The sequence below is a fragment of the Puntigrus tetrazona genome, chromosome 20 (assembly GCF_018831695.1).
Source record: "Puntigrus tetrazona isolate hp1 chromosome 20, ASM1883169v1, whole genome shotgun sequence".
Classification (NCBI taxonomy): Eukaryota; Metazoa; Chordata; class Actinopteri; order Cypriniformes; family Cyprinidae; genus Puntigrus; species Puntigrus tetrazona.
Genome location: NC_056718.1, coordinates 17216707 through 17242023, shown reverse-complemented (window position 1 = coordinate 17242023; position 25317 = coordinate 17216707). Strand labels below are relative to the sequence as shown.

Below are 25317 nucleotides of genomic sequence, written 5' to 3'. Positions count from 1 at the left end.
TGTTATGGTTATAGGTGCAATGTGCACTGCAGATATTGGATTCTCTAATGCAGACAGATTAAAGCACTTGCAGATTATATTTCTAAAGACCATATGAAACTCCAAGGGCCACGGTTAATGGCGTTCAGGTTTTGTGGCACGCACGTAAACACACATAATACCTGTCCCAGTAATGCCACTTCGCTTTGCTGATTTTAATTAGTTTGTGCACCTAATGCAAAATGTTTATTTAAACCAGATACATAAACTGCAAAGATGATGGAAAGACATGAAACGATTTCTAAGTCTATAGCAAAATGTAATTATATATTAACATGTTATAGATTCTCTATACATGTATATATTCACGTGTGTATACACACATACACACATACAAGTATACACATTAACAGAGCCGGGATATGCTGTAAGTATGCTTAACCAGTGCTTAACAGCTTAAGACTTCAAGGTTATACTATTTGTTGATTTTTGTGATGTTATATCGTTATAGTCACTGTTATTGAGTGCAACTGTCTGCTTCCTAAATTAAAAACTCTTTACACTGAGGATTTGATGCTCATCAATAACTTAGAAATCATTAAAAAACAATTCCCCAGTTTAGGGGAAAAAAAAGGTAATTTTACTTCAGGCACCCACTAGTTGCTCCCTATAACAGTGACAAATATAACACACATCAATTAAGGGTAAAGACGGCCTTAACATCACCATACAACAAATAATGGATGGTGTGTTTTGTGTGAAGAACAGCAGGAATCAAGAGAGAATTAGTGCAGTCTATTATTTATTAATGCTTGTTCTTTGGATTTTATGATGTTTTAATGAGGGAACTTTCGGTTCAACACACAAATAGGCCTAACCACACAAAACGCTGATGTCTTATTCTGCCTAAATGTAGCTGAAGGCAACATTGAAATTACCCAGAACACCACAGCTGTTGCACAGAGATGCTCATGAGATTGTGTTGTCATTGAAAGAGCAGTTTTTGATATTTCTCCTGTAGTGATTTTGTCTCGCCGGCAATTGACAAAAGACAGGTGATTAATTGCCGCACCTGAACGTGTCCTTCCCGTGGGTCTTCGCTACACGGCACTGATCTATTTCTCTGTCTTTTTCTGTCAATCTCTGTCTTTCGTGCACACAGGTGTTTGTGGAGAGTTTGTTATGTTCGGGACGAGAAGAAAACGTCCGTCTGGCGGGTCAGCTGATGCACTGCAGCGCCGTGTCGGAGGATACTCCGGTCAGCGTTTCGTTCCGTGGTAAAGCTCACGGCCGTGTGTCTTATAGCCGAAGCGTGGAGCTGGTTCTGGCTGCCGCCCGGGAATACTTCAACTCTTCTGCCACCCTCAGTGACCCCTGCATGAACCTGGCACGGTATGATGTCCCATGATCGTCTTATTTGTTTAGATGGTGTGTTCTATTACAGCAGTTACAGACAGACAGGTATAATGGTGTACTGTATGGACAGATGTTGCCAAGGCTGACAGTTACCACCTGTACAAATAAACAAAACACTGGGCACCGGCAGCTCATGAGGCACATCTGAGTGACGTCATAACCCCTCTTTGATTGATTGGCTAGAGGAGGAGCTGTCAGTCATATATTGAAATTTGAAATAGTTAATAACTAAGTTTGTTTATTTATTGTCCACTGTGACTTTTTGTTCTTATTTATTTATTTAGTTTTTCTATAAACTAATTTATTATATTACTTTTATTAATATTATATTAATGCTTTGTATTATTAAATTATTATTTTCTTTTTCTTCTTTATAATAGGTAATTTAATAAAAGTTTATTACAATTATTAAAACACCTTAAAACACCTCAAAATAAATTAATAAAAAATGACATTATTGTTGCTATTGTTTTTTAAATGGATTATTCTCTTTTAACAGGAAACACAGATATAGCAGATGTATATAATAATATAATACAATAATATAGGCCTATTTACAGTTATACATAAAACATTTTTTTTAGTGTCAACTAATTTACGTATGCTTATTAATTCAAAATAGTTTTATCTTTTTTTTTCATTACTATGCAAATTTTAAAACACCAAAATATTGGCATAACTGGAATAATATAAGTGACCGTGCGTGCTCATGTTGATAAATATGAGCTGACAGAGGTAGGGGTTGTCGAATCAAACTTTAGTTCGGGCTAAGAAATCAAACCTTGAGCGAAAATAGCCCGAAACTACCTCTTCAGACTCTGCAGTTGTTTGAGGAGTTTCTGATGAAAGAGGAAGAAACCCCGCAGGAATCAAACCGTCCGACGTCATTCTGGTCTCCTGCCTGTTATGAATCCAGCCCTTCACAATGGCTATTATTGGTGTAATTAGCTGCCATAATGAGAGATTGACTCCATCAGAGACAGTCAGTCGGTCGCTCACTTCCGCCCCGCAGCTCTAGGTTAATGTGTTTCCAGTCTCTCTGTCTGTCTGTCTATTTTTGTTTTGTTGGGCTGGAGCGCTAAGGGTGACAGACTGCGGCCCCTGAGCGATGGGCCGTGTTGCAAAGTGGGTCAGTAATTAGGCCGTCGTCTGTTCAGGGCTAGAAGCTGGACGGGCCGCCACTCCACATGCATTCAGACGCATATCACATCACTGTCATTCTCTCACTCGCACACGCCACTGACAGACAGGGAACTTGGACAGTATGGACAGTAATTATGAGCTTAATGTTTAAATGATAGCACTTTTGCCTCCACTGAGAGCGAAAGAGACTTTGAAAGATTAAAAACAAAATGGTGGGAGAATGTGAAAGTGTCAGTGAAGGATTCTGGGACTGGAAAGAGAATGAATGATTTCCTCTTCATTGAAAGAATGAGTAGTCCGTTTTTGGAGTCAGTAGTTCTGAAAGAATTTTAGTGCTTCTTTTTAAGATCCCTTAAAAATGAAAAGTTCTGTCATCATTTAATCATCATTTACAAGTCATTCCAAGCTTGTTTGAAGCTCAAACAAAGATATATTTAATGAAACCTTTTCTGTCCCTCTATAAAAGTCTGTTCTACCAAAACTTTGACACTGGAGTTTAGAAAGAGTTATATGATCACTTTATATGATCCGTAGATTTTTGTATGTTAACATTGATCGACACACATAAAAAGCTAATCGAATATCAATGGAAGCTCAACCATACTTGCTTGTTGGAATTGAACAAACCTTATCAGCTATGTTTCCATCCACCCATTTTTATGCATTTTTGGTATAAAACGCTGATGCAGATAAATTCTAAAACAAATTACATTATATAATTTAGAATTATATTTATATTAATAAATGATAAAATTCTACAAAAATCTTCTGTGCAAAACTGAGTAGGATAAAGTTTTTATCCGATGAGAACTACAATGATAATACATTTACTGAATGCTAATACATTTACCAGCGAACCGTTTATTGTTACGACCGCTCTCTCTGAGGCACAAATAATTTATCATATTTAACTTTTTTATATTTAGTGACTTCTCCTAGCCTTCTCAGAGATGTTTAGTGCCAGTTTATCAGGAAGTGACAATTTTGTTCTCTTTGAATCATTGGATGGAAACGGTGCTGTTTTTATGCGATATTCCAGTCTAGCGCGTAAGTTAAATTAGCATTTTTGGATGTAAATATAGCTTTCTTTGAGTTTCTTTTTACCATATTTGATGCACTGCTGTTGTCTGTTGTTACTTTCAAACGTGATCTTGGGCGATTAAAAGTGGTCTAATTCAAACTATTGCATCAACAAATAAATCCATGTTTCCTACACAGACCACTACTGAATGTTTTTGTTGTAGAAAGCAAAAATGATTATGTAGCCCTACAAGACAACCCCTTATAGCCACTACTTAGCAACCACCCATTCCATTTGTAATCACCTTTCAATGTCCTGGCACCCAATTTAGTATAAAGGTGTTGGTTTTGGCATGCCACTTCCTTAGAAATTAGTTATTGATATATTGTGTTGAGTTAGGACATGTACTTTTAAATACATCCAACTTTGTAAAGAGGTTAAGAACAGAAACATCTGTTGTGGATTTTCAAACTAGGTTAAAATGCAAAATAAGTTCAAAAAAAAATGCTAAAGATGCCCTAGATCTCTCTTCTGTTCTTGTCTAACTGTCCCTTTCGAACACTGAAATAAATCACGTGTGTGTGTCTAAATGATATATGAGGTTTTAACTAGTTGGATTTTTTTAAAGGGCACCTATTATGCAAAATTCACTGTTACGTGTTGTTTTTAGCATAAATGCATTTTGGCAGTGTGTGCAAAAAAAAAATATAAACAAGGAGAGTGTTTCCCCGGTTGTTTAACCTCGAAGACATGATGACTGAGTTTTTGCAATTTGTGTGTGTTTGGCTGTTTAAACACAAAAACAAAGACATAAAAGAGAGTATGGTTTAGTAGTAGTAGTAGTGGTTAAGCGTGAGAACCGTATATCAGAAGTTTAAACTAATATAGCTTTTAAATGCTTGTTTTTAGCACGATAGATGTGATTTTTTTTTTTTTTTTTTTTTTTTTTTTTTTAGCACGATAGACGTAATGATCAGATGGTTTTTAGCGACATATCTGATAAATGAGCTGTAAAGGCACAGCCCCATTCAGAAAACAAGTGCTGGGAATGGGGCTCATTTGCATTTAAAGACACATGCGCAAAAACAGCCCGTTTTTACTTCCACTCAAAATAGGCTTGTTTAAAATGATGTATTATAAGTATTTTGAGAAGAAACTTCAAAGGCACATTCTGGAGACAACTGAGACTTCTATTACATCTTATAAAAAGGATCATAACAGATGCCCTTTAAAACAGAATTTTTACATTTTCAGCATTTGCCACAAATACTACTTTCAAACAGGTGCGAAATTTTATTAAAATAATAAGTGAAAACCTAAATCTTCATATTTCTCTGTTATTAGCAATGCTAAATGTCCACGCTGAATTGAAAAGACGAAGTGCTGTGTCTTGGCCTTGACAAAAACAGGCATGCTGTGAGTAATCTTGAAAGAGCGGGTGCTTAAGTCGTCATCACATACGGTCACTTCCTGCCAAACACAACTGAGAAAAACGCTTGTAATTATTAGTATACTGAGGCTAATCAGAGGCCTTTATTACAAAGACTGCTTTAGCCCCTGGAAGCAGAGGACTGTGCAATGGGTGTTTAGAGCGGTTGTTTCATGTTGAATGGGTTTTACGGGATTTTGAAGATAGCTGGTGCTTTCACTTACATTTTAATAGTAGCGCAGTTGTCTTGGAAACTGCTTGAAACCATTTGGGCTGCTCTGACACGTTGGGCAGAGTGTTTTTAAAGTGTTTAGTGGAAAGAAAGTGAAAAGATGTGGTAAAAGAACATGAGGTTTTTCATCAGTCTGTGCTTCAGAAATCTGGTGGGATTGTGATGTGGTGAATTAATGATGATGATGATGGTGATGTTTTTTCTCGCTCCTCAAGTCTTTGGATGAATCCTGATCTTATAATTCTAATTATATTTAGGATGTTCATGCGGTCTAATCAGATACTACAGCAAACACGCATTCGGTGTGATGTTAGCTTTAGATTATTAGCATAAAAATGCTTGCATTTTTTTTCATTTCTGTATGTCTGGCCCCAAAAGCTATTTACGCTGTTAAATTTCACAGAAAAATGACATTTCATTATATAAAAAATGTTCAAGTAAATGGGCATTATTTAAGAAATATTTTTTACAACAAATTATGCGACAAATTGAAGTATGTTTTAGGCTTTAAATGATTCAATAAAAATACTGTCAAATCGATAAATTTTTTTGAAAAAGTTTTTGTTTACATAATATGTGTATATGTCTTTATAAACACACTCACACTCATATTTAATACATATTTGTGTGTATATAATTGTATTTTATATCATCTGTTACATATAAATATAGAATTTCATATAATTATACACAGCATACACACATTATGTAAATAATGTGGATGCTATAATAAATCAATTTTACAACACTAATAATAGCTGTCAAATGTTTTGGAGGGGAAGTCTAAAATAAATGTAAAAAAAAAGGATGAATTAATGTAGTTATTAAATAAAAATTAAATATGAAATATGTATTTAGTTATTGAAAGTAAAATTATTTCACTCTAAAAAATAATAAATTATTAAATCATTTAATTTTGCTTGGACAATCCCTATATTTAGAGTTTCAAGCCTTAAACCACCAAAGTTTGTTTTGTCAGAAAACTGCAGGCAGGTTCTCTAAGAACTTCTCATTACAAGTTATGGAATTTTATAAACCTCAGACATCCACTAAAATTACCCTGAGTCTAACATTAGTTAAATTCCCTACAAAATAAAAAAAAAAAAAAAATTAATTAATGAAAATATATTTTTTAATGCCACTAGGTTTGATATTTCATGCGTGGCATCTGTCACCAAATATTTTTGGAGTCAAGCGTCCTATCAGCCTTTGCCTGCGCGTGTTGCATTTTAATTCAGCCCAGGGGCAATGCAGTTTCGTTAATAAGTACACAGTCATTTAGCAGACACTTTCAAATGAAGCTTTTTATGTTACACTTTTTATGCACAGTACACGTCGGTGCCTTGCTCAAGGTCACTGGTGATAGTTTCAAACTACAACCTTGTGGTTGTTCACCCCAGATCACAAAGCCACTATGATTAATACATTGTGTACAGTATTCATAGCAAACTGCTGCGTAAGCTCCTTAAACTGTTTGAAGGGTAGTATAATTTTTTTTTATATTGGCCAGTAGTTGTACGACCCACAGTAAATCTTATGCAAAGCGGAGCTGGAAACGGTCTTCTGGGTCCGATTGCAGTGTCACTGAAAATAACTACCATGTAAAAACTCACACTGTAGAAGAAACTACTTGAAAAATACTGCTGCGTTTTTGTTGTTGTTGTTTTTTCCTCAAGCTCTTAAATTGAATTATTATTTTTGCTCCGCTTTCTCTGTTGCTGCTGGCTGGGATCAGAAGTGCACCCCTAGCTTCCCCTGGTCCAGTTGTCTCGGCCAAACTATATTGGAAAGTGACAGCAGAGCTGGCCCGGGATCTGTGCTTTTATTTGTTTTTTGGTCCGTCCCCGTTGTCTTATGAAGCACATTTATAGCAGCACAGATGTGGAGCAGACGCAGGCCTCTGCAAGCCTCTGATAACAGTTTGAAAGCGACGTGACATCAGAGTCTCAGTCTGTAATTAAGAAATAAGAAAAATCAAAAGTCATTTGAAGGAAGGGCTGCTGCTTTTTTTCTGTTTTCGCTGTAAAGGAACTGTTCAATCAAAAAAAAAGAGAAAATTCTGCCATCATGTACCCATCCTCCAGACCTATATGAGATTCTATCTTCTGTGGAACACAAAAGGAGTTTCATTCATTTGAATCTTCTTGGTGTGTCTGTTAGGTTGTGTTTGCTGTTGATCACGGATTGTCCTTCTCTCGTCCAAGAGGAGTTGGATCTCATCAGTGCCCTCTCTCGATTGGAGCAGTTTGGCGTCAAGATTCTTCCTTTACAAGGTAATGCAGCATTTCGACTACCATTCGAAAATATGTTCTTCCATTTCCTTCAGGAGATTGTTGCTTAAACTGACTAAATTGTCTAGATCAAATCGACCATTGGAAAATAAGCCCCTGGTGTACCTGTTTGTGTTTATGGCTCTGTTCGTGTTTGCTATTCCTGTTTGGTTTGAGGGAAAAATAAAAACCAAAGAAAAGTAAAATGTCAAAACCAGGGCTTTATGATATATCAAAAAATACCTGTTTTTTCTGAGTGGCGATATGTAAAATGTTGGCGTCTTGGTCCATAATTTTATTTATATATTTATTTTTTGGCAGCTAAAATTTTTATTTTGCTTTCAAAGAAGTAGACTACAATTTAAAAACAGTTATTAAAATATCGAACTTTTTTTTTTTTTTTTTTTTTTTTTTTTTTTTTAAGAAGAAGAAGCAGAAGACTTTAAAGGACATTAATTTAATTTTTAATTTTAAATTTTAATTTTAATTTCAATCAAATTTGAAATAATTAAAATATATAATGCCCTTTTTACCCACAGCTTTTATTTAGGTGAACATTAAACAGAATTATATTTAATCATTTTTGTTTATGCTTCAATACAGCAATAAAAGGCAATTCATCTTTTTTTACAGCTTTATGCATGAAGAATATCACTTGGGTCAACCTTTTCCCATTATCACGTACAGATTTAATACTTCATCCAGCAATAGTCAAAAAGTGACTTTTATGCTTTGTAAATTAGAGATTGTATTGATCGGTTACAGTCGTACGACTCTTTACACATCACTGCATTTGATGGGTCTGTATAGACATGAACTATTGTACCATGACTTGCTGTTTTCCGAGTAAAAAGCAATTCTGTTCTTATCAGCCGTGCTGTTTTAACACAAGAACATGTCCTTTGTGGATGCCCCTCAATTAAAACTTGCATTTTTATAGCATTACTGACACTGTCCTCAAGGGCTTTTCAAACACATTTACATTTTCACTTTTCTGCTAGATACTTTATTGAGGTTAAAAATGAGAAATGCACTAAAACCAATATTAATATTCAATCTGGAGATTTAAAGCGGACAGTCATATATTGTTAATCAGTTGTTGTCTGTGAAGCACATTTGCGAGGAGACAAAATGAAGATATCATTGATAATACAACACAAGTGAAAAGGAAAGTAAAACTACACATTTCTAAAAAAAAAAGAAGGCCTCTTTAGCCCCATGTGTGCCTCTCCCAGGATCCTTTTGAAGAAACTGTTTTATCTAGTCCAGGCAAGACCAGGAGCAGCTCGCCTGTCCTTCCTAAACTTACGAAGGAAGTCTGAATACATCAAGTGGAAACTCTTCTTGAGCTCATTCGCCCTGCATGACCCCAGTGACCCCTGCGGCTGTCTTCTTCCTAGCAGGTGGAGTTATACACCCGACTGTCAGTCGACGGGGAGCTGTAGCCTACCTCAAAGCTCATCTTACTGCTTCATTTATCTGCTTATTTCCCATCTTATCCTCCAATTCATTTAAATCTGCACTTTTAAACTTTACAAGTGGAAGAGTGAGAGATAAAGCTAAACTGTAATCAGTGACGCTCACGTTCAAGTAAACACAAAGCTCTGTTTTTGGAAGCAGGTTAATGGCTTTGGCAGGTGCTGCTGATGGCTGGCTGGTCTGTGTGCGGTTCAGGTGTTGCCCCCGCGGTGTCCCCTCAGAAGATGGAGCTGTCTGCCCCCCTGCAGGCCTGTAACTCGCGGCCCACTCGGCCCCCTGCCTGCTTCAGACCAGCGTGACCTCCAGCACAGACCACTTCCAGCTCAATATTTTAAACTGTGCTCAGCCAGACAGCTGAGACACGCTTTGTGTCCATCCAATTACCACACATCACAAGTACTTGCCTGTTATGACAGGAAGTGAGCAGGATGTATGCGGTGAATTTGATATTTTTTGTAACTTTTTTTTCTTAAATGGAATGCTAGCTAATTCAGACTTTATAAGGCTTGTTGTTGAAAATTGTATTTAAGGAATAGAGTGTAAAAAATATTAGAATATTTACATTTTGAGTTTCATTAAATGATCAACTCTACAGTATATATTCTGGGTATCTCTTGTTCTTTGAAACCACAATAATGAGGAAGACTGCACACTTGGGTGCTGTATCAAAGCATAGTTGACTTGAAGGAAGAAGTTGGAAACAAGCAACAGGGATGACCACAAGCTTGAGAATACCGTTAAGCTGATTCAAATACTCGGGAGAGATTTAAAAAGAGTCGACTGAAGCTGGAGTCAGTGCATCGAGAGTCACCCACAGGAAAAGGGCTACCAAGCAAATTCTGAAACAGAAACGACGCAAAAGCATCTCATCTAGTCTAAGGAGAAAAAGAACTGGTGATAAAAGTAAAATTTGCATTTCATTTGAAAAATAAAGGTTTGGAGTTTGGAGGAAAACCGGAGAGACACAGAATCCAAGCTGCTCGAAGTCCAGTGTGATGTTTGCAAAGTCAGTGATGATTTGGGGTGCTGTGTGTTGGACCATTGTGTTTATATGAAGCCCAAAGTCAATGTAGCCATCTACCAAATAATTTTGAAACATTTTATGCTTGCATCTGCTTTATGGAGATGCTGATTATCTTTTCCAACAGGACTTTAGCACCTGCCCACAGAGACAAGACCACTTCCAAGTGGTTTGCTGACCTTCATATTACTGTCCTTGACTGGCCAGTCAACAAGCCATTCTATTGTTAAAATAATAGCATATCACTTTTTTCACGAGTATCTGTTTATTTATCGTATTTTCATGCTGAATGCAGATTTTTGAACCGTATTGTATTACATATATTTCAGTATTTATGTATTTCCTTTGAAATGGCTCAAAATCTCTTGTTGTTAAATAGATAACATGTCTTTAATACAATTAATAAAATACAGTAAAAAAAAAAAAAAAAAAAAAAAAAGGTAGGTGCTTTGCATTGACAGTTGTGTATGCTGGGCTCTGCTTAAATATATGGCCATGTGAATAATTCTAAGATCAAAGTATTATAAAATGTTGCACACATCCCACAAATCCACACAATGTTCAGGTGCCGGCGAAAACCCCCCCCAAAAGAAGAAACCTACTATCCACACACTGCTTTGACTTCTTCATAAGAATAATTTAATGTTGCAACGTTTTGATCAGGTCTTCGTCAGGCACATGTTACGTGAACAGAGGTACAACTTTAAATAACAGGAGATCACACTAATTAGATGTGTTCTATCACCGTGTAAGTGAAGGCCAAATTGCTTGCTGAATTGTTGTTTGCTAATTATCCTAATTCTAGAACTGAATATGAAGTTGTCTATGGAGTGTGACAAAGAGAGTATTAGTTTTCTTGATGTAAATGAACATGTATCTCTAAAGATAAATTTGAAACTGAATTGTATTGAAAAACAATGGATTTTAAGAGGTAATAGTTTTAATCTAAAATGCCTCGTATTAAAAACCTGCCTATTAGCCAGTTTAAACGTGTGCAAAGAGTTTGTAATACCGATGGTCCGCCGTCTCGACTTCTAGATTTTTTTTTATTGTGGTTATCATTGGGAATGGATAGAAGAAGCTAAGAAAAAATTTGATGGCAAATCTCAAACACAGAGCCTACATGTTATAAGTAATAAAAGAAAATCTGGCAACTTAACTTGTGATCTTTGTTTTGTTCTTTTCTCTCATTTCCTCTTTGTCTCTGCAGTGCGTCTGCGGACGGTTCGTCTATCACTGATAAAGGAGTGCATCTCTCAGTGCCCTACTGCCTACAGACAGTCCACTCTCCTCCTCAGCTTGGCCAGACTGCTGCGCGTTGCAGGTAAAACCAAATGAGAACTTTCCTCGGCATCAGGCTAACGGTCCATTTATGTATGCCCATTGGAGAAAAGCGCTTGAACGGAAGCATTTCCAGCTGCGAAGATTCATCAGCACTGTCACAGACAGCCTGCCACAGCAGTTACGATGAAAAATACCCACATCAGTTCTTGGCATCGCTTCATCCAGGGTTTTGTTTTAGTCGTTAGTCAGTCCAGTCCTCGAAAGTTATAAATATTTTCATGCCGTTCCAAAATGACAAGACACTCGTAGCAGAAGGCGGCGCATTACAGCGTCGGTTTCTCGTAGATTAAACGGCGCTAATCTGTAAGCTTTCCAGTGTGTGTTTAATCTGTATTTGCCAAGTCAGCAGCGCCGAGTCTACAGGTGAATAAATAGATGAATACGCGTGAGTGAGCGATTGAATGAGTAAGTAGACGTTTCTTTGAAGTATGCTTTGCTCAGGGGTTAGAGATTAATATTACATCGGACGGCCCAGAAAGATGCGCATCAGAGATGTGACCTCGTGAATCTACAATCAGTTAGTTCCATGAATCAGCATGATCTCAGTAAAGCGAAGGGATAGTATAACGATTGGTCTCTAGCTTCCGCTCTCTCTCGCTCTTTTTCTTTCTTTCTGAAGTAAATCCATTGTGCGGCTTTGTAAGGGTGCATGTGTGGATCGAAAATATCCAATTTATGTTTGTACATGGCCACATGACAACACATGCTGTGTTGTCGGCTGCAGATAATTGGTCTGCACTGTTTTGTCACACATTTGAAATGTTTTGCTTTCTGTTCTTTCTCCAATGCAGGAAATGGCAGTGCGTAATCAAAGACAGTAAGGGCAATTTTATAGTTGTAACAATACGACCTCCGACAAAATTGAGTCCCACTGACAGGATAAATGGGCGCAAAATGCAACCCTGGTGTAAATTAGGCACTTTTCATAAATAGGGTATAAAATAGGCCCCGGAGCTTTTAAAAACTGCTTTAAAGTTGATATGTATATGTGATATGATATACACCACTCAAAAAATGAGCTGATTGTCGGCATTATTCCCTACATTTAGTACGATCTGAACCCTAAACACGTTTTGTCAAAAAAGACCACTTACCGTAGAAGCTTACAAGTGCCCTCGTTGTTGTTTTTTTTTAAACAGAAACAGATAAATCCATTAAAGAGAATCGGCTGTATTCAGGTCATGTGACAAGTTTTCAAGTTTTGACAAGTTTTGTCACTTTTAGCTGCCTGAAAGTGATCGAGCATGGATAATTTCGACAAAACTTGATGAAGCTAAATATTTATATTTATATTTACAAAATGTTCAGCGAAAGGAGGTGGTTAACCTTCAAAAATATTGATCGTCAACCTTAGCTAATATAATATTTATTTAGATTTCTCTCCCGCTCTCACTGGCTCTCTCTCTTTCTCAATTTTTTGCTTTATTTAATTCAAGTTGCTTCTCCCATCGGAAAGCGTGTTGCCGGTGCTTCTAAAAGTCACAGGACACGAGAGTGCTTCCCGTTTGTGGAAAGTATCATTAGTTAAACATTCTTTTGAATCTCTATCGGCCACTTATTTTGTGAGCCAGCATGAATGTCGGTCGTCTTCTCGTAGGTGAAGCGATCAGTTCTTGCGTTGGTTTCAGGGGTAATTGAGGTGACTCGCTTCTCCTCTGTGGATGTCAGGCGGATCAGTATGCAGGACATCAGAAGCTCTTCTTGTCGTGTATAGTGGAATTGATTAGCTCTCTATGAAGTGACTGGGTGTTTGCCGTGCTAGTGTTTGATGTATTCACCTTGGCTTACCCTCGACTAATGGCCGTAGGGCTGTTTTGTTTGTGCGTATGTGTCAGCGCTCCTGCGCCTGTATCTGCACTGGCATGACAGAGAGGAGAAACGGACAGCAATAAATACTCCTGAAATATCAAGACTTCCATGTCTCACATAAATCAGTTTGGAATAAGGAGATGGGACACTTCCCGTAGTATCAACCCTTTTGATTTTACTTGCGAATAATCATATCTATGGGATCGAATACGCTCACTTTCCTGCCTGCACTTGTATTATTGCCTGTCTGGCCTTTGATGCTAGACACACACTTTAATGAAAAAGACAACCCCTATCACTGTTTTCATCAGGCTTCTATTTTCTTATTTTGGGCCAAGATCAGAGCTGTGTAAGAGGGCATTCTCTGAGATGTGATTGTGATATTTGTACAACATCAAAGCAGCCGTCCAGGAATTTATCAGGAAAAAACATATGAAAGGAAATTAATTTACTCTTGAGCAGATTCTTATTGTGTAAGAGTGAAGTTTTTTTTTTTTTTTTTTTTATAAATCCATCTAAACTGAAATGAAATGTGCTGGTGATGATGGTATTAGACGGGTTTAAAAGATTAATTCATCCAAAAATGAAATTTTGCTTAGAATCTATTAACCATCCTACCATCCAAGATAAAGATGAGTTTGTTTGTTCATCAGAGCAGATTTGAAAAACTTTTACTCCAGTTCATCAATTAAAGTCTTGTGACGGGAAAAGCTGTTTGTTATAAACAAATTCGTAATTACTGGAAGATGGTTGTAACTTGCTTAAAATACATGTGCAAATAACATATATAATATAAAAAAAAAATTGTCTGAATCAGGAAAATGAATATTTTAAAGTTAAAACCCCTTTGTGATGGATGTGTTTCTCAGTTACGCAATGCTAAAGGTCTCCAAATCAGTTTCGATGAATAGACAAACTCATTCACATTTTGAATGAGTGAGTCAGTTTTCAGTAAAGTTTGCACTGCTGGCTCACGACGCTGTCATATCTCATGGTTGTGTGATGATTTGGTGTGTGTTTAGGTGATGATGAGGTCAAGAGGAAGGGTCAGGTGCTCACTCTGCTGGCAGAACAGGCTCTGCGCTGTCAGGACTTCAAGGCCTCCTACATCCACTGCCAGGATCTGATGGCTGCAGGTAAGCCGGCGCAGCTTGACTCTAAGTCTCTCTTCACTTTCTACTTTGTGTTAATCCAAGAAATGCGCTGTGGGTTTTCAGGGATCAGACTTTTGTATTCTTGAAAATCTTAAAGTTTAACAGTTTAAAAAAAATATATGAAATCATATAAGGATGAAACATTACAGTATTTGCAATTGAAAAAAAAAATTATATATATATAATTTCTTTTTTCCTATTTAGTCTATTTCACCCTTTTTCCCATAGTTCTTGCATAATAACAGTAATATATTTCTGCCTTTGTTACATTTATTATTGATAGGACAGTTGAAGCAATGACAGGAAGTGAATGGGGAGGAGAGAGGACCACAAGTAACCACACATAAAACCATTCCTGATCAGTGATACTGTGGTTTCGATGTTAATTGTGACTTTTAATATAAAAGAAAATACAGACAATGTAAGCAATTGTAAGCAGACAATAAAAATATGTTTTTAAAATATAATTATTAATAAATATACGCTACCAAAGTTAGGTTTATTTTTTTAATAGAAAATATTACCATTTGTTTTTCAAGTACATTGATCAAAAGTGATATTAAAGTCGTTTACAATGTTAGATTTTTTTTTTAATTACCTAAAATCTTACCACTAAACTTTCGAATTGAACTGTGTGCAAAAAAAATAATAACAAATGCAAATGAAGAAGATTCACCAAAACAGCTTATTAATAATGTAAAATAATTTGAATGTTTTTCTGTTGTACCAAAACCAGCTTCAAAAGAGTCTGCAGGGTTTATATACTAGTTTGATTAGAAGTTGATCGGTGTGAGTGCAGTCTCTCTGAAATGATTTAAACCATTATCCAACCATTACGAAGACATGGAAATTAATTATTGAGAGGTTTATCATCCTTACAGCATCAGAATCCTCTTGCAGACTTTTGGTGTTTACCTAAGTGAAGTTCGAATAACAAAATGTTGTGAATGCGATCAGCAGGACCATCTTTATCATTCCAGTCAGATGCATCTCTAGTCAGAGCTCAAAGGTGTTTTATGTGTGTGCGCTTGTGTGCTGCTGTTCAGTCAATGCGCCATCAGATATTGGAAAGAGACTGGTGTTGCGTGCGTGCGTGTGTGTGTGTGTGTGTGTATGCTTCAGGCTGGGGTAGATTAATGCAGGCTTGAGAACAGAAGATGTGCTAATCTCTGATTGCTATCGGCAGCAGTCTCACAGCCTCGCTAACATCAGTGTGGAAAATGGGTTAGCCTCTCTCCTGCTTCACTGTGTAATTATTCAGTCACTCGTGGAGAATGAGGAAGAGAGGGAGAGTGCTAGAGATTAGAAAGATTTACTGAATACATGAAGCAATAAAAGCCACGGATGGAAAAACAAGAATAGAACTGCAACAGAATCTTCAAACTATGCTATAGCTAAAAGCGCAGCTCTGCGTTCGCTGATGCTGAAGCAGAGGATTGTGGGTTTTGCTGTTTTTGTTGTTGCTGGGCAGATGTTATATCATCTATCTATTTGTATATCTGTCTATCATTCTAGCGTTCCATCTATCGTTCTTTCTACAGTATCTTCAATTCTATCGATCGTTCTATCTATCAATTGTTCTATCTATCATTCTAGCTATTGTTTTATCTTTCTGTCATTCTATCCATCAGTCTCTCTATCTTTGTCTTTGGTTTGTTCTGTCATCTGTCTTTCTGTCATTCTGTATTTTTATATTGATACTTCTGTTGTTCAGTCTTTGTGTCATTTCTTGTTCTCTGTTTTTTGTTTTGTATTGTTCTGTCATTCTATCTCTCATTTTTATCTGTAATTCTGTCATTCCTTCTGTCCAATTATAGACTTTTGAAACTTTCGATCTAGGTTTATCAAACCAGCATCGATTGACAGACTTTCATTTTCTAGTTGAAAATCACCTGCATAGCAGCTACATTATTTCATTTTGATTCTCTTTTTTTGAATTAAAATTCAAATTGCAATAAAATATTCAGAAATTGAATTGAAGTTTAAAAGCACTCAGGCCCTGGAAAATGGTTGCTAAGTGCTCTCTAGACCTTTTTTACAAGTTGAAACATAAGAAATGCTCCTTCAAAGTCGGTTTGAAATCTCATGTCTCATGTATATAACTGTGCTTTCCATAAATTTCCCTTTTTTTCTTCTCACTCTAGGCTATAGTGATGGTTGGGATGTGTGCGCTCAGCTGGGTCAGTGTGAGACGTACTCGCAGCTTTCTGCCCGTCAAGAGCTGATGGCGTTTGCGCTCACACACTCTCCTCCCAGCAGCATCCAGAATCTGTTAGCAGCTTCCAGTTCCCTTCAGACGCAGGTGCCTTTTTGTCCACTTAGATATATCATCCCTCTAACTATTTTATACATGTAGAGAGAGAAAGAGAGAGGTGATTTTTAGTGCCTACAAAAGATTTTGTATGTAGGTTTACATGTAATATCTCTGTAGTTAATAAGTATACTTTAAGGTAAAGGCTAACTCCTGATCTCCACTGCAGTCATAATTTAAACCCCAGGAAACTAGCTATAAAGTGTATTTATAGCTGGAATGGTTTAAATAGTTATTCTATAGAAACATTTGCCAAGTCTCTGCTCCTTTCTTGTCTAGTTTCTGTGTATAGGCATATGCTGCGTTGGACACGGTATGCATAGAGAGACTTAAAACAGAGCTTTTAAGTTTTAGAAATTGCTTCCAACACACACACACACACACACACACACACACACACACACACACACACACACTATTACCCCCTAAGCACTCTTTCCAGCTCAAGTCGCCTCTATCTTCCTCTGTGTTGACTGCTTTGGTGTCAGGCTGCTTTTAGGAAAGGCCTAAAGTAGATTTACGTATACAGAGATAGTCGCCACATTGAAACACTCAAAAGGAAATGTATTGAGGAATGGAATTGTAATTTAAATAAGTTTTACCGCTGTGCCAAGTATAAATACTGCCAGAACGATTAAACATTTAAGAGCAAAGAAAATTTAAGAGGAAAAAAGGTATTGTGCTGAAGGGCAGGAATTAGAAAGTCAATTCTTTGCTCTCCTCTCTTGTCTTAGGTTCTGTACCAGGCTGTAAATTACAAGATTGATCCCTCTCGAGCCCGGAGAACGGCCAGTGAAATGTCTGAGGTAAAGAACAGTGCTTCTGCGTACATCACATCGTAGTTCTTTATTTATTGTGACACTTTGAAGAGTTTTTTTTTTTTCATTTTACACAGAATTTAGCTTTTCAATGTTTAGGTTAAAATGGAAATGGAAAAAAAGTATGACACACTAATACGTTTATTTTCACAAATTTAAACACCTGTCCTTTCCTGGCTAATTTAAATGGTCGTTTTAATGGTTTAATCTTGTGACGTGATCTTCTGAATAAAAGCCAAAATAACAAAATTAATATACATTAGTGCTGTCAAATGATTAATCGCAACAGTAGGTATTTGTTTGCGTAATATGTCTGTGTTTAGTTGTTTGTTATATATATATATATATATATATATATATATATATATATATATATATATATATATATAGTCTTGTATCTATTATTTACATAAAACGTGTGTACACACACACACACACACATATATATATATATATATATATATATATATATATAATAAATATAGTATATTTAATATTTAAACATAACATTTTTTCTTAAATATATACATAAAATATATACATATACACACACATATATATTAATAATATAATAAATACATATAATAAATTTAATATATAAACATAACATTTTTTCTTAAATATATTACATTTTTGTTTATTTATGTATACCTAATAAATATTCACAGCACACACACATACATTATGGAAACAAGAATGGGAATGCGATTTAATCGTTTCATAAGAAAGTAAAAAAGGTTCATTTAGGCTTAATACTGTCTGTAAGCTTTTGTTACACATTTTTACTTGAGCACCAATGCTTCATTCATGGCTATAAAATAGTAAAATCTTCTCCTGGATCATTGCATTATAGTGGGCTGTAAAGCACAGCCTTTGACTGAACTTTGAGTTCAATGCTTCAATAACATACTCTCTTTCCATTTTTCATACAGTATAAGCATAGCTTCAGAGCTGAGCTGCTCTACTCATAGCAAGCACTGTTTTCACCTCACCCTGAGAAAAGATGCCACAGACATGTTTAAAGATTCATGTGCACACAAAAATAAATTTGGGTAAATGTGTGTGCGCTGGTTACCTGCTAAACGTGCATTTAAAGCTGAATGAAGTATTGATGAGGTCAAATACGTGGTTTGGGTTTGTACACACAGTCACTATGTTTCTGACATTTTTGAAAAGTTCACTTCTCATCGCGGTTAACATGTAAATACGTGCATTACTTTCAGTTTTTGTCGTTTTGCTACAGCGAGCTGGCAGCTTTGCTCCACTGATGGCGGAGAGCTTTCTCACTCAGGAGTCAATTTACGTCTCTGTGCCTTTACCTTCATTTATAATGCATGTCGAGTTTAGCTCGATTTGATGACTATAGTAGCGCTTTTGTTTGTTTTATAGGATTAAATGGAAATCTCTGTCCCTGCTGGGATTTCCTCCAGTTTCTTTGTGTCTGTGTTTTCCCCGCTGGGTAACGCTTGCCTTAAGTAAATTAGCATACTTGCCACCTAATTGCAACATGATAACATTTACAGTCTCTGATGAATGATTTATTAATCACATTTACACAAAGTGCTTGCTTGTAGACCAACACTTTTGGCCATTTTTGCAATTACCCGAGTTTACATGATTGGACTTGTCAGTGAATAAACAGCAGAAAATAAAGAAGTCTTAGAAGTGCTTAGAAGTCCAGTTTTGACACAAACCCCTGTTAAATGTATGTCAGATCTCAAAGTCTGATTTGTAGCCTTGTTGACTGTTTTATCTGCTTGATAACGAATCAAACGTCAAAATAAAATAAAGACCCTAAATAGACCCTATTTATTTTGTGAAAGCATTGTCCTGGTCTTATTTAACATAATTAACTTCTACCAGTGCTGGGAAACTATTAATCTTGATTAATTGCATCCAAAGTCCAAGCTTTTTGTATATATAATATGTGTGTGTAATATGTATATTTATTACGTATTTAAAAAGACAGACACACACAGTATATATTTAGAAAATATTTACATGTATATATTTATTTAGTAACACTTTACAATAAAGTGTCATTGGTTGACATTAATTCAACACACATATTACAATACAATATTTATTAATCTTTGTTAATGTTAGTTAAATCGTTAATGTTACTTAGTCATACATTAAGTAATAAATATTAAATATTGTTCAGTATTACTTCGTTAACTAATTTATTTTACTAATGTTAACTAATGAATCTTAATGTAAAGTGTTACAGATTTATTTATATACACACACATATTAGACAGCACACACGCAAATATTATGTACACAAAAACGTATGTTTTGGATGCAATTAATCGTTAACAGCATTAATTCTTAAACATTAATCAATTTAATACATCAATTTAAGTCTGGTAAATGAATGAAGCAAAATTAAATTAAATAAGGCTAACCAATTTAATTTTAATTTTATTAAATGGTAAATAAAAATAAAAAAATGTATTTAGTGATATGGTTTGGTTGTGTTTTCTACGTTTCATTCGCATAAAATAAATGAAAATAAAGTAAAAAATAAAATACAATCACAACATCGTGGTCCTGATTTGTCAAGTCAGTTCCTCTTTCTTTGTAAACACAGTTTCACAGCAGATTTATAGAAAATACTGTCTTAAACCCCTAGAGTTAAAGTCAAAGGTGTCTTGTAGAAGGAAAAAAATACTACTGTATATATTTGTTTCCCTATAATGCAGTAATTTAATCAGTACGGCTCATGTGTATCTTTTCTTGGCTGCCCCTAACAGGCCGGAGCTGCTGTTCCTGGATCAATTAAACCCACAGACCTGCTGCACAGAACCACAGCCCGCACTATAGAGGTCCTGACCAACACTACCATGACCACCAGAGCCGTGCTGACCACCGTCAGCGACTCTCATTGGTGGAGGGAGTCCCTCAGCTTACTGCGCCCACTGCACGTAAGTCCCATTTAAATTCAGCCTGAAAGGTTTTATTCTCCGCTCTCTGAAGTGTAACCGCGTGGCTCGCTCCATTATGCATCACTCCTCTTCAAAACACAACCGCCAGGAACAGGTTGGACAGAGCTCAACAGTGAGACTCGCCTGCACATTTTTGGCAGGTTTTGTTAGGCCATTAAAACCTGGCATGATTGAACGAACTTCTCCCTCGACCGACGTCTGCTTGTCTCTTTGTGAAGCGGTTTGTTTTTTCGAGTTCCTGTTTCTGCGTCCTCCATCTGTGGGATTCGACCGAGTCCTTCCTGCGAAATGGTCGATGACAAGCTGAAGCTTGTGCATTTCTAATGGCCTTCCGTGGTGACTGTCTCTCAAGGCCAGAATCAAAAACTCCCCCTGTCCTTGGCAGAAGGCTCTGGCGCCTTACGAACGTTTACGAGCGTGGCTGAAACATTAATGGCTCCTGCATGCGTGTCTGTGAATGTTTTATGAATATTCTATGAATGTTTAATGAACGTTTATCTCCTCTCAGGGACAAGCTGGGGAAAGAAACCGTACTGGTTTGGCCAATCAGAACGCTGATCTGGAGAGGCAGGGGTGCAGTCCTTTCTACGAGGAGCTGTTCGATGATCCATACGTCAATATGGTAATTTCACTGTATTTCCTTCCTTCTGGCTCTCATCTGTTTGTGTTTTTCCTCATACAGCTTTATTTGTTTCTCTCTCTACCTCTGTTATTCCCATGTCTTGACAAAATCTCTGCTATAATAATGTAAACATGATGTTTAGTTCTAAATATTCATCATATTTGATTACCTTCACATGGATTTTCTTCAGTGAGGCACACATTTAGACCATTTGAGACATATACTTGCATTTACTTACTTATTTGAGTAATATATGCTTATATTTGAAAATAAGTAAACTTTCAAAACTCGAATCAGGGATGTTACTTTCAGTTAGTTATTACCAAATCAACGCATTTTAGAAATGCATTTTAAAATATATTTAATCAATCAGTTAATTGATTTTAAAATTTCTGTTTTGACTTTTAAATAGAATTAAATAGAGCCTCTGTGAATTTTTTTGTCTTACCCAGAAAACCCCCAGTTACAGATGATGAGGTATAAATACAACATTGCCCTCATTTAAATGTAAATTCAGTCGACGGGTATTGGCTTCTGTCATGTAATAGATATTTTGGGTGTAATTTCAAAGCTGTATGCAAAAACAATGTCAGAATATGTTCGCAGAGTGTAAAATCCCTCGTCCTTTATGAATTTTTCAGTCTGAGGATGTGTATTCCTCATACGACTACACCCCTCAAGAAGACTTTGCTGAAGTTTTACTGCGGACAGGCAAACTGGCTGAAACCAACAGCGAGGGACAGAATCTCTTTCCTGCAACCGAAGGTAGTTCTCTATACATGCAGCTCTCATCGCGGTGACTAGTGACCTCACCCGTCCCACTGAAGCGTCGTCTCTCATCACCTCTTGTTAGCTGCAGTGTCCTTGCTAGGAATGCTGTAATCTTTGGCCCCCGGGGCAGATTCTCAGGTAGCAGCCGTTCCCTCCGCCTGGCCTCGTCTCTCCCTGATGTATCACCACTCGCTGGCTACATGTCTCGAAGAATAGCGTCATATTGATTAATTAATGTGTACTCACCACAAGCAGACAGCAGTAAATAATGCGCACCCTCCCGATACAAGAGAGATAGCGGCTAGTCAAAATATCAAGGCCTTTTGCGTCAAGATGGATGAGGCGAATGAGAAAATCAATGCGGAGTGATGGGAGGGGTGCAGGAACTTTGGTGGAAGAATGCAAATAGCGAGTCTCGCTTTACCTCTTCCTTTTTTCTGCTCTCTTTTAATTCCTTCAGTGTCACTGTCGTTCAGTTGCACACGGCAGGCGTAAAGTCACCTTCACGTGGGAGAACGTGAGATGAAAGGAAAGTGCTTGCGTCGGGCTGATAACGCTAAATTAATGACCTGCGCGTTAAGACGTATGCTGAATAACACTTCTTGCTATAAGAACAGTCATGGTTCTGCGCGCTTGTTTAGATATTGCACTCATGTCCTCTCTAATCTCTGCGCTTATGTGTGAAACGCTTAAAGGTTATGAATTAAGGATGCTTCCCGCTGCTGATATGGTCAGGGGTTTTTTTTGTTGTTGTTGTTTTCCCTCATCTGGGCATCATGCTTCTATGCAACAGTATTATTATTATTTTTTTTTTTTTATCACATTAGGGCACTAAATGGCAAAGCAAATTTTTGTTAGTAAACACAGTTGGCTAAATGTTTGAAGAATGTAATATTTAAATTAAATATATATTTGGCGTAAAAATAAATTTTTATGCTAATAATATTGTTAAACTATACTAGTTAAATTACTAAAATCAGAAGTTGTTATTTTTAAACGTAAAATTAAATGTTAAAATTAGTTAATCCTACTAGATTTATCGATATCAGTGATACCTGCCTTCATTAAAAAGAAAAAAAACATATATCATACATATATACATATATCATACATGTATACATACATCTCACTATTTAAGACTTAATGTGAGATGTTCCTTCATTTTTAGATTCTGCATTTTTTACATTTGAACGTTATAAAATTGTACAACTGGAACAATAGCCATTGTAAAAAGCGCTATACAAATAAACTTGAATTGAATTGTATAAACCACACGCTCTTAATTCAGTGCTGTTGTTGTTGTTTTTTTGTTGTTTATTTTTACTTTTGTAGATATTTCAGCTAGCAGGTGGCTTTGCACATTCAACTGAAAAATATTAAGTTGAAGTTAAAGAGGCTAACCACTGATGTCACATGGACTATTTTAACTGTGTCCTTACTACCTTTCTTGGCTTTAAAAGTGGTAGATCCATAGCCATTTATGGAAAGCTCTCTGATTTAATCTAAAAATCTAAACTTGTGTTTTGAAGATGACTGTAGGTCTTAAGGGTTTGGAATTAAACGAGGCTAACTAATTAATTAATTTTCTTTTTTGAGTGAACTATCCCTCAAAATGACATCCCTAATATTTACATAGAAAATATTTAGTAACATTTATATTTAATAATTTGTTATTTAAAAACACATTCTATGCATTTAGTTATTCCATCCTTTTCCCCCCTATATGCATACTGTGCATATTAAAAATGCCAGTGCTTGTCTTTTTTTTTTTTTTTTTTTTTTTGATGTCTCCTGTATACTTTTACACTCACACACATACACAATCTAGAATAGAACAGAGCACTTTAAGTACAAGTCTTTTAGTATAATGACAGCCTCCATCTCTGTGAGAAGCCACACCTCTCTGCTTTTGAATGTTAAAGGGACTTTGAGGAAGGATGTGTTAAAAGAAGCCGTCAAACAGCTGAGAACACTAAAACCGTTACTGTTAGGAACACTACCGCCTTTGTTATTTCCGCTCTCACAAGACTCCCTCAGCTCCAGCTGTTTTTGATAACATTGTCTTGCCAAGGATTATTTGACGCACAAAATGCCTTTGATACAATCACAAGCTCAGAATAGCAGAATAAGACCTAACACTGTATTGCAGTTCAGTGAGAAATGGGAACTGATGGGCTGCCTGAAAAATTACGCTCACGTCACCTGCTAATCGCGTTTGAGAGTCTGGCGCTGCACAGCAGTCTGCCCTTGTTTTCCAGCGCTAACATTTCTAGCTTTGCACCGATTGTTCTCTTGTGTGCTTCTGCAGGTTTAATGAGTGTTTACAACCATCCCGCAGGGTGTTTGTGGTTACATCCTAATTGATCAAATTTAGCCACAATCCCTGTAAGGTTTTGTTCGCTGTTAAATAAGGTTAAGTTTACAAAGTCATAATCGCATACATTTAAGGAGGTCATAGAAAATAAGCATGTATTGTTATTATACATGGGTCCATCGTTTGTTTCTTTCAACTAGAAATTTTTGGGAATGTATTGATTCGTGACGACCAATCAGAATGTATTCGATGTTAATATACCAGTATTTTGGGCCAGTGAGATTCCACGGTTAGCGGGGGGTTTATTGGGGCGCCAATACAAACAGCGCTTCTTGCCGCGTCTGATATGCGAAGGAGCTTTCGTTGGTGAACTCATCGTTTTTTAAAATGGCATTTTGGTTGAGGATAAGAATATGTCCTAGGTGCGAACGTGCGTCATTCTCTGCGTATTGCTGTCACAGTCACATTTCAGGTTTACACGCTGCCATTGAGAGCAGTAGCGGCTCATTTTCCTCCCTCTCTTTTTCTTCTGTCACATCATGTAACAGTACAGCAAGGAGGTGCTTCTCTGCAGTAATAACTCTGAAATATTCATCCTTCTTTTCTCTCTCCATCTCCTCTGTCATTTCCACAGTGCTCCTTCAGCTGGCCAGTGATGCTTTTCCCAAAGATATGACACTCGCCCTGGCCTATTTACTGGCTCTACCTCAGGTGAGTCTGACTGCTCTATTTGCAGATTCTCTCTCTCTGTGACTGTGTGTGTGTGTGTGTGTGTGTGTGTGTGTGTGTGTGTGTGTGTGTGTGTGTGTGTGTGTGTGTGTGTGTGTGTGTGTGTGTGTGTGTGTGTGTGTGTAGTAGGGCATGCTTGAGCTCTGGTTCCTCAGATTATGGTTTTTCATAACTATTTCTCTCACTGCAGCCAGAAGCGGGAGGTATTGAAAGATAAAACCATTTAAAAGTCACTAAAAATCTAATATGGAGTCTAATACCAGTTAGCCTCTGTCCTGTTATGTCCGGGGCCTCTACTTCAAAGTATTATTGCATTTTCTTGATCTAGATCGTTTCATGCTCTAATGAAATCATCTGAAAAAAAATCTTGATGGGCTTAAAATTGATAGCATGTCCCCGGTGTTGCTTCTCGGTTCATTATCAGGTGAAGCTGGGTTGAAATTGATAAGCCGTTAGTGTGGCCGTTGTCGTCCTCTACTTCTTTTGATGGTCCTCACGGGTCCAGTT

The 25317-nt window shown here is 36.7% G+C and overlaps 1 protein-coding gene across 2 annotated transcripts in view; it reads left to right on the top strand.

Annotated features, from left to right (window-relative positions):
- nbas (NBAS subunit of NRZ tethering complex) overlaps positions 1-25317 on the top strand; it is a 134550-nt gene that overhangs the window by 44869 nt on the left and 64364 nt on the right. For both annotated transcript variants that reach the window (XM_043219622.1, XM_043219623.1), the window contains exons 30-39: positions 1142-1371; positions 7381-7493; positions 11201-11314; positions 14166-14279; positions 16442-16599; positions 17343-17414; positions 20183-20353; positions 20883-20996; positions 21638-21761; positions 24716-24792. In XM_043219622.1, the coding sequence (XP_043075557.1) occupies positions 1142-1371; positions 7381-7493; positions 11201-11314; positions 14166-14279; positions 16442-16599; positions 17343-17414; positions 20183-20353; positions 20883-20996; positions 21638-21761; positions 24716-24792 (1287 nt within the window). The remainder of the gene's footprint in view (positions 1-1141; positions 1372-7380; positions 7494-11200; positions 11315-14165; positions 14280-16441; positions 16600-17342; positions 17415-20182; positions 20354-20882; positions 20997-21637; positions 21762-24715; positions 24793-25317) is intronic.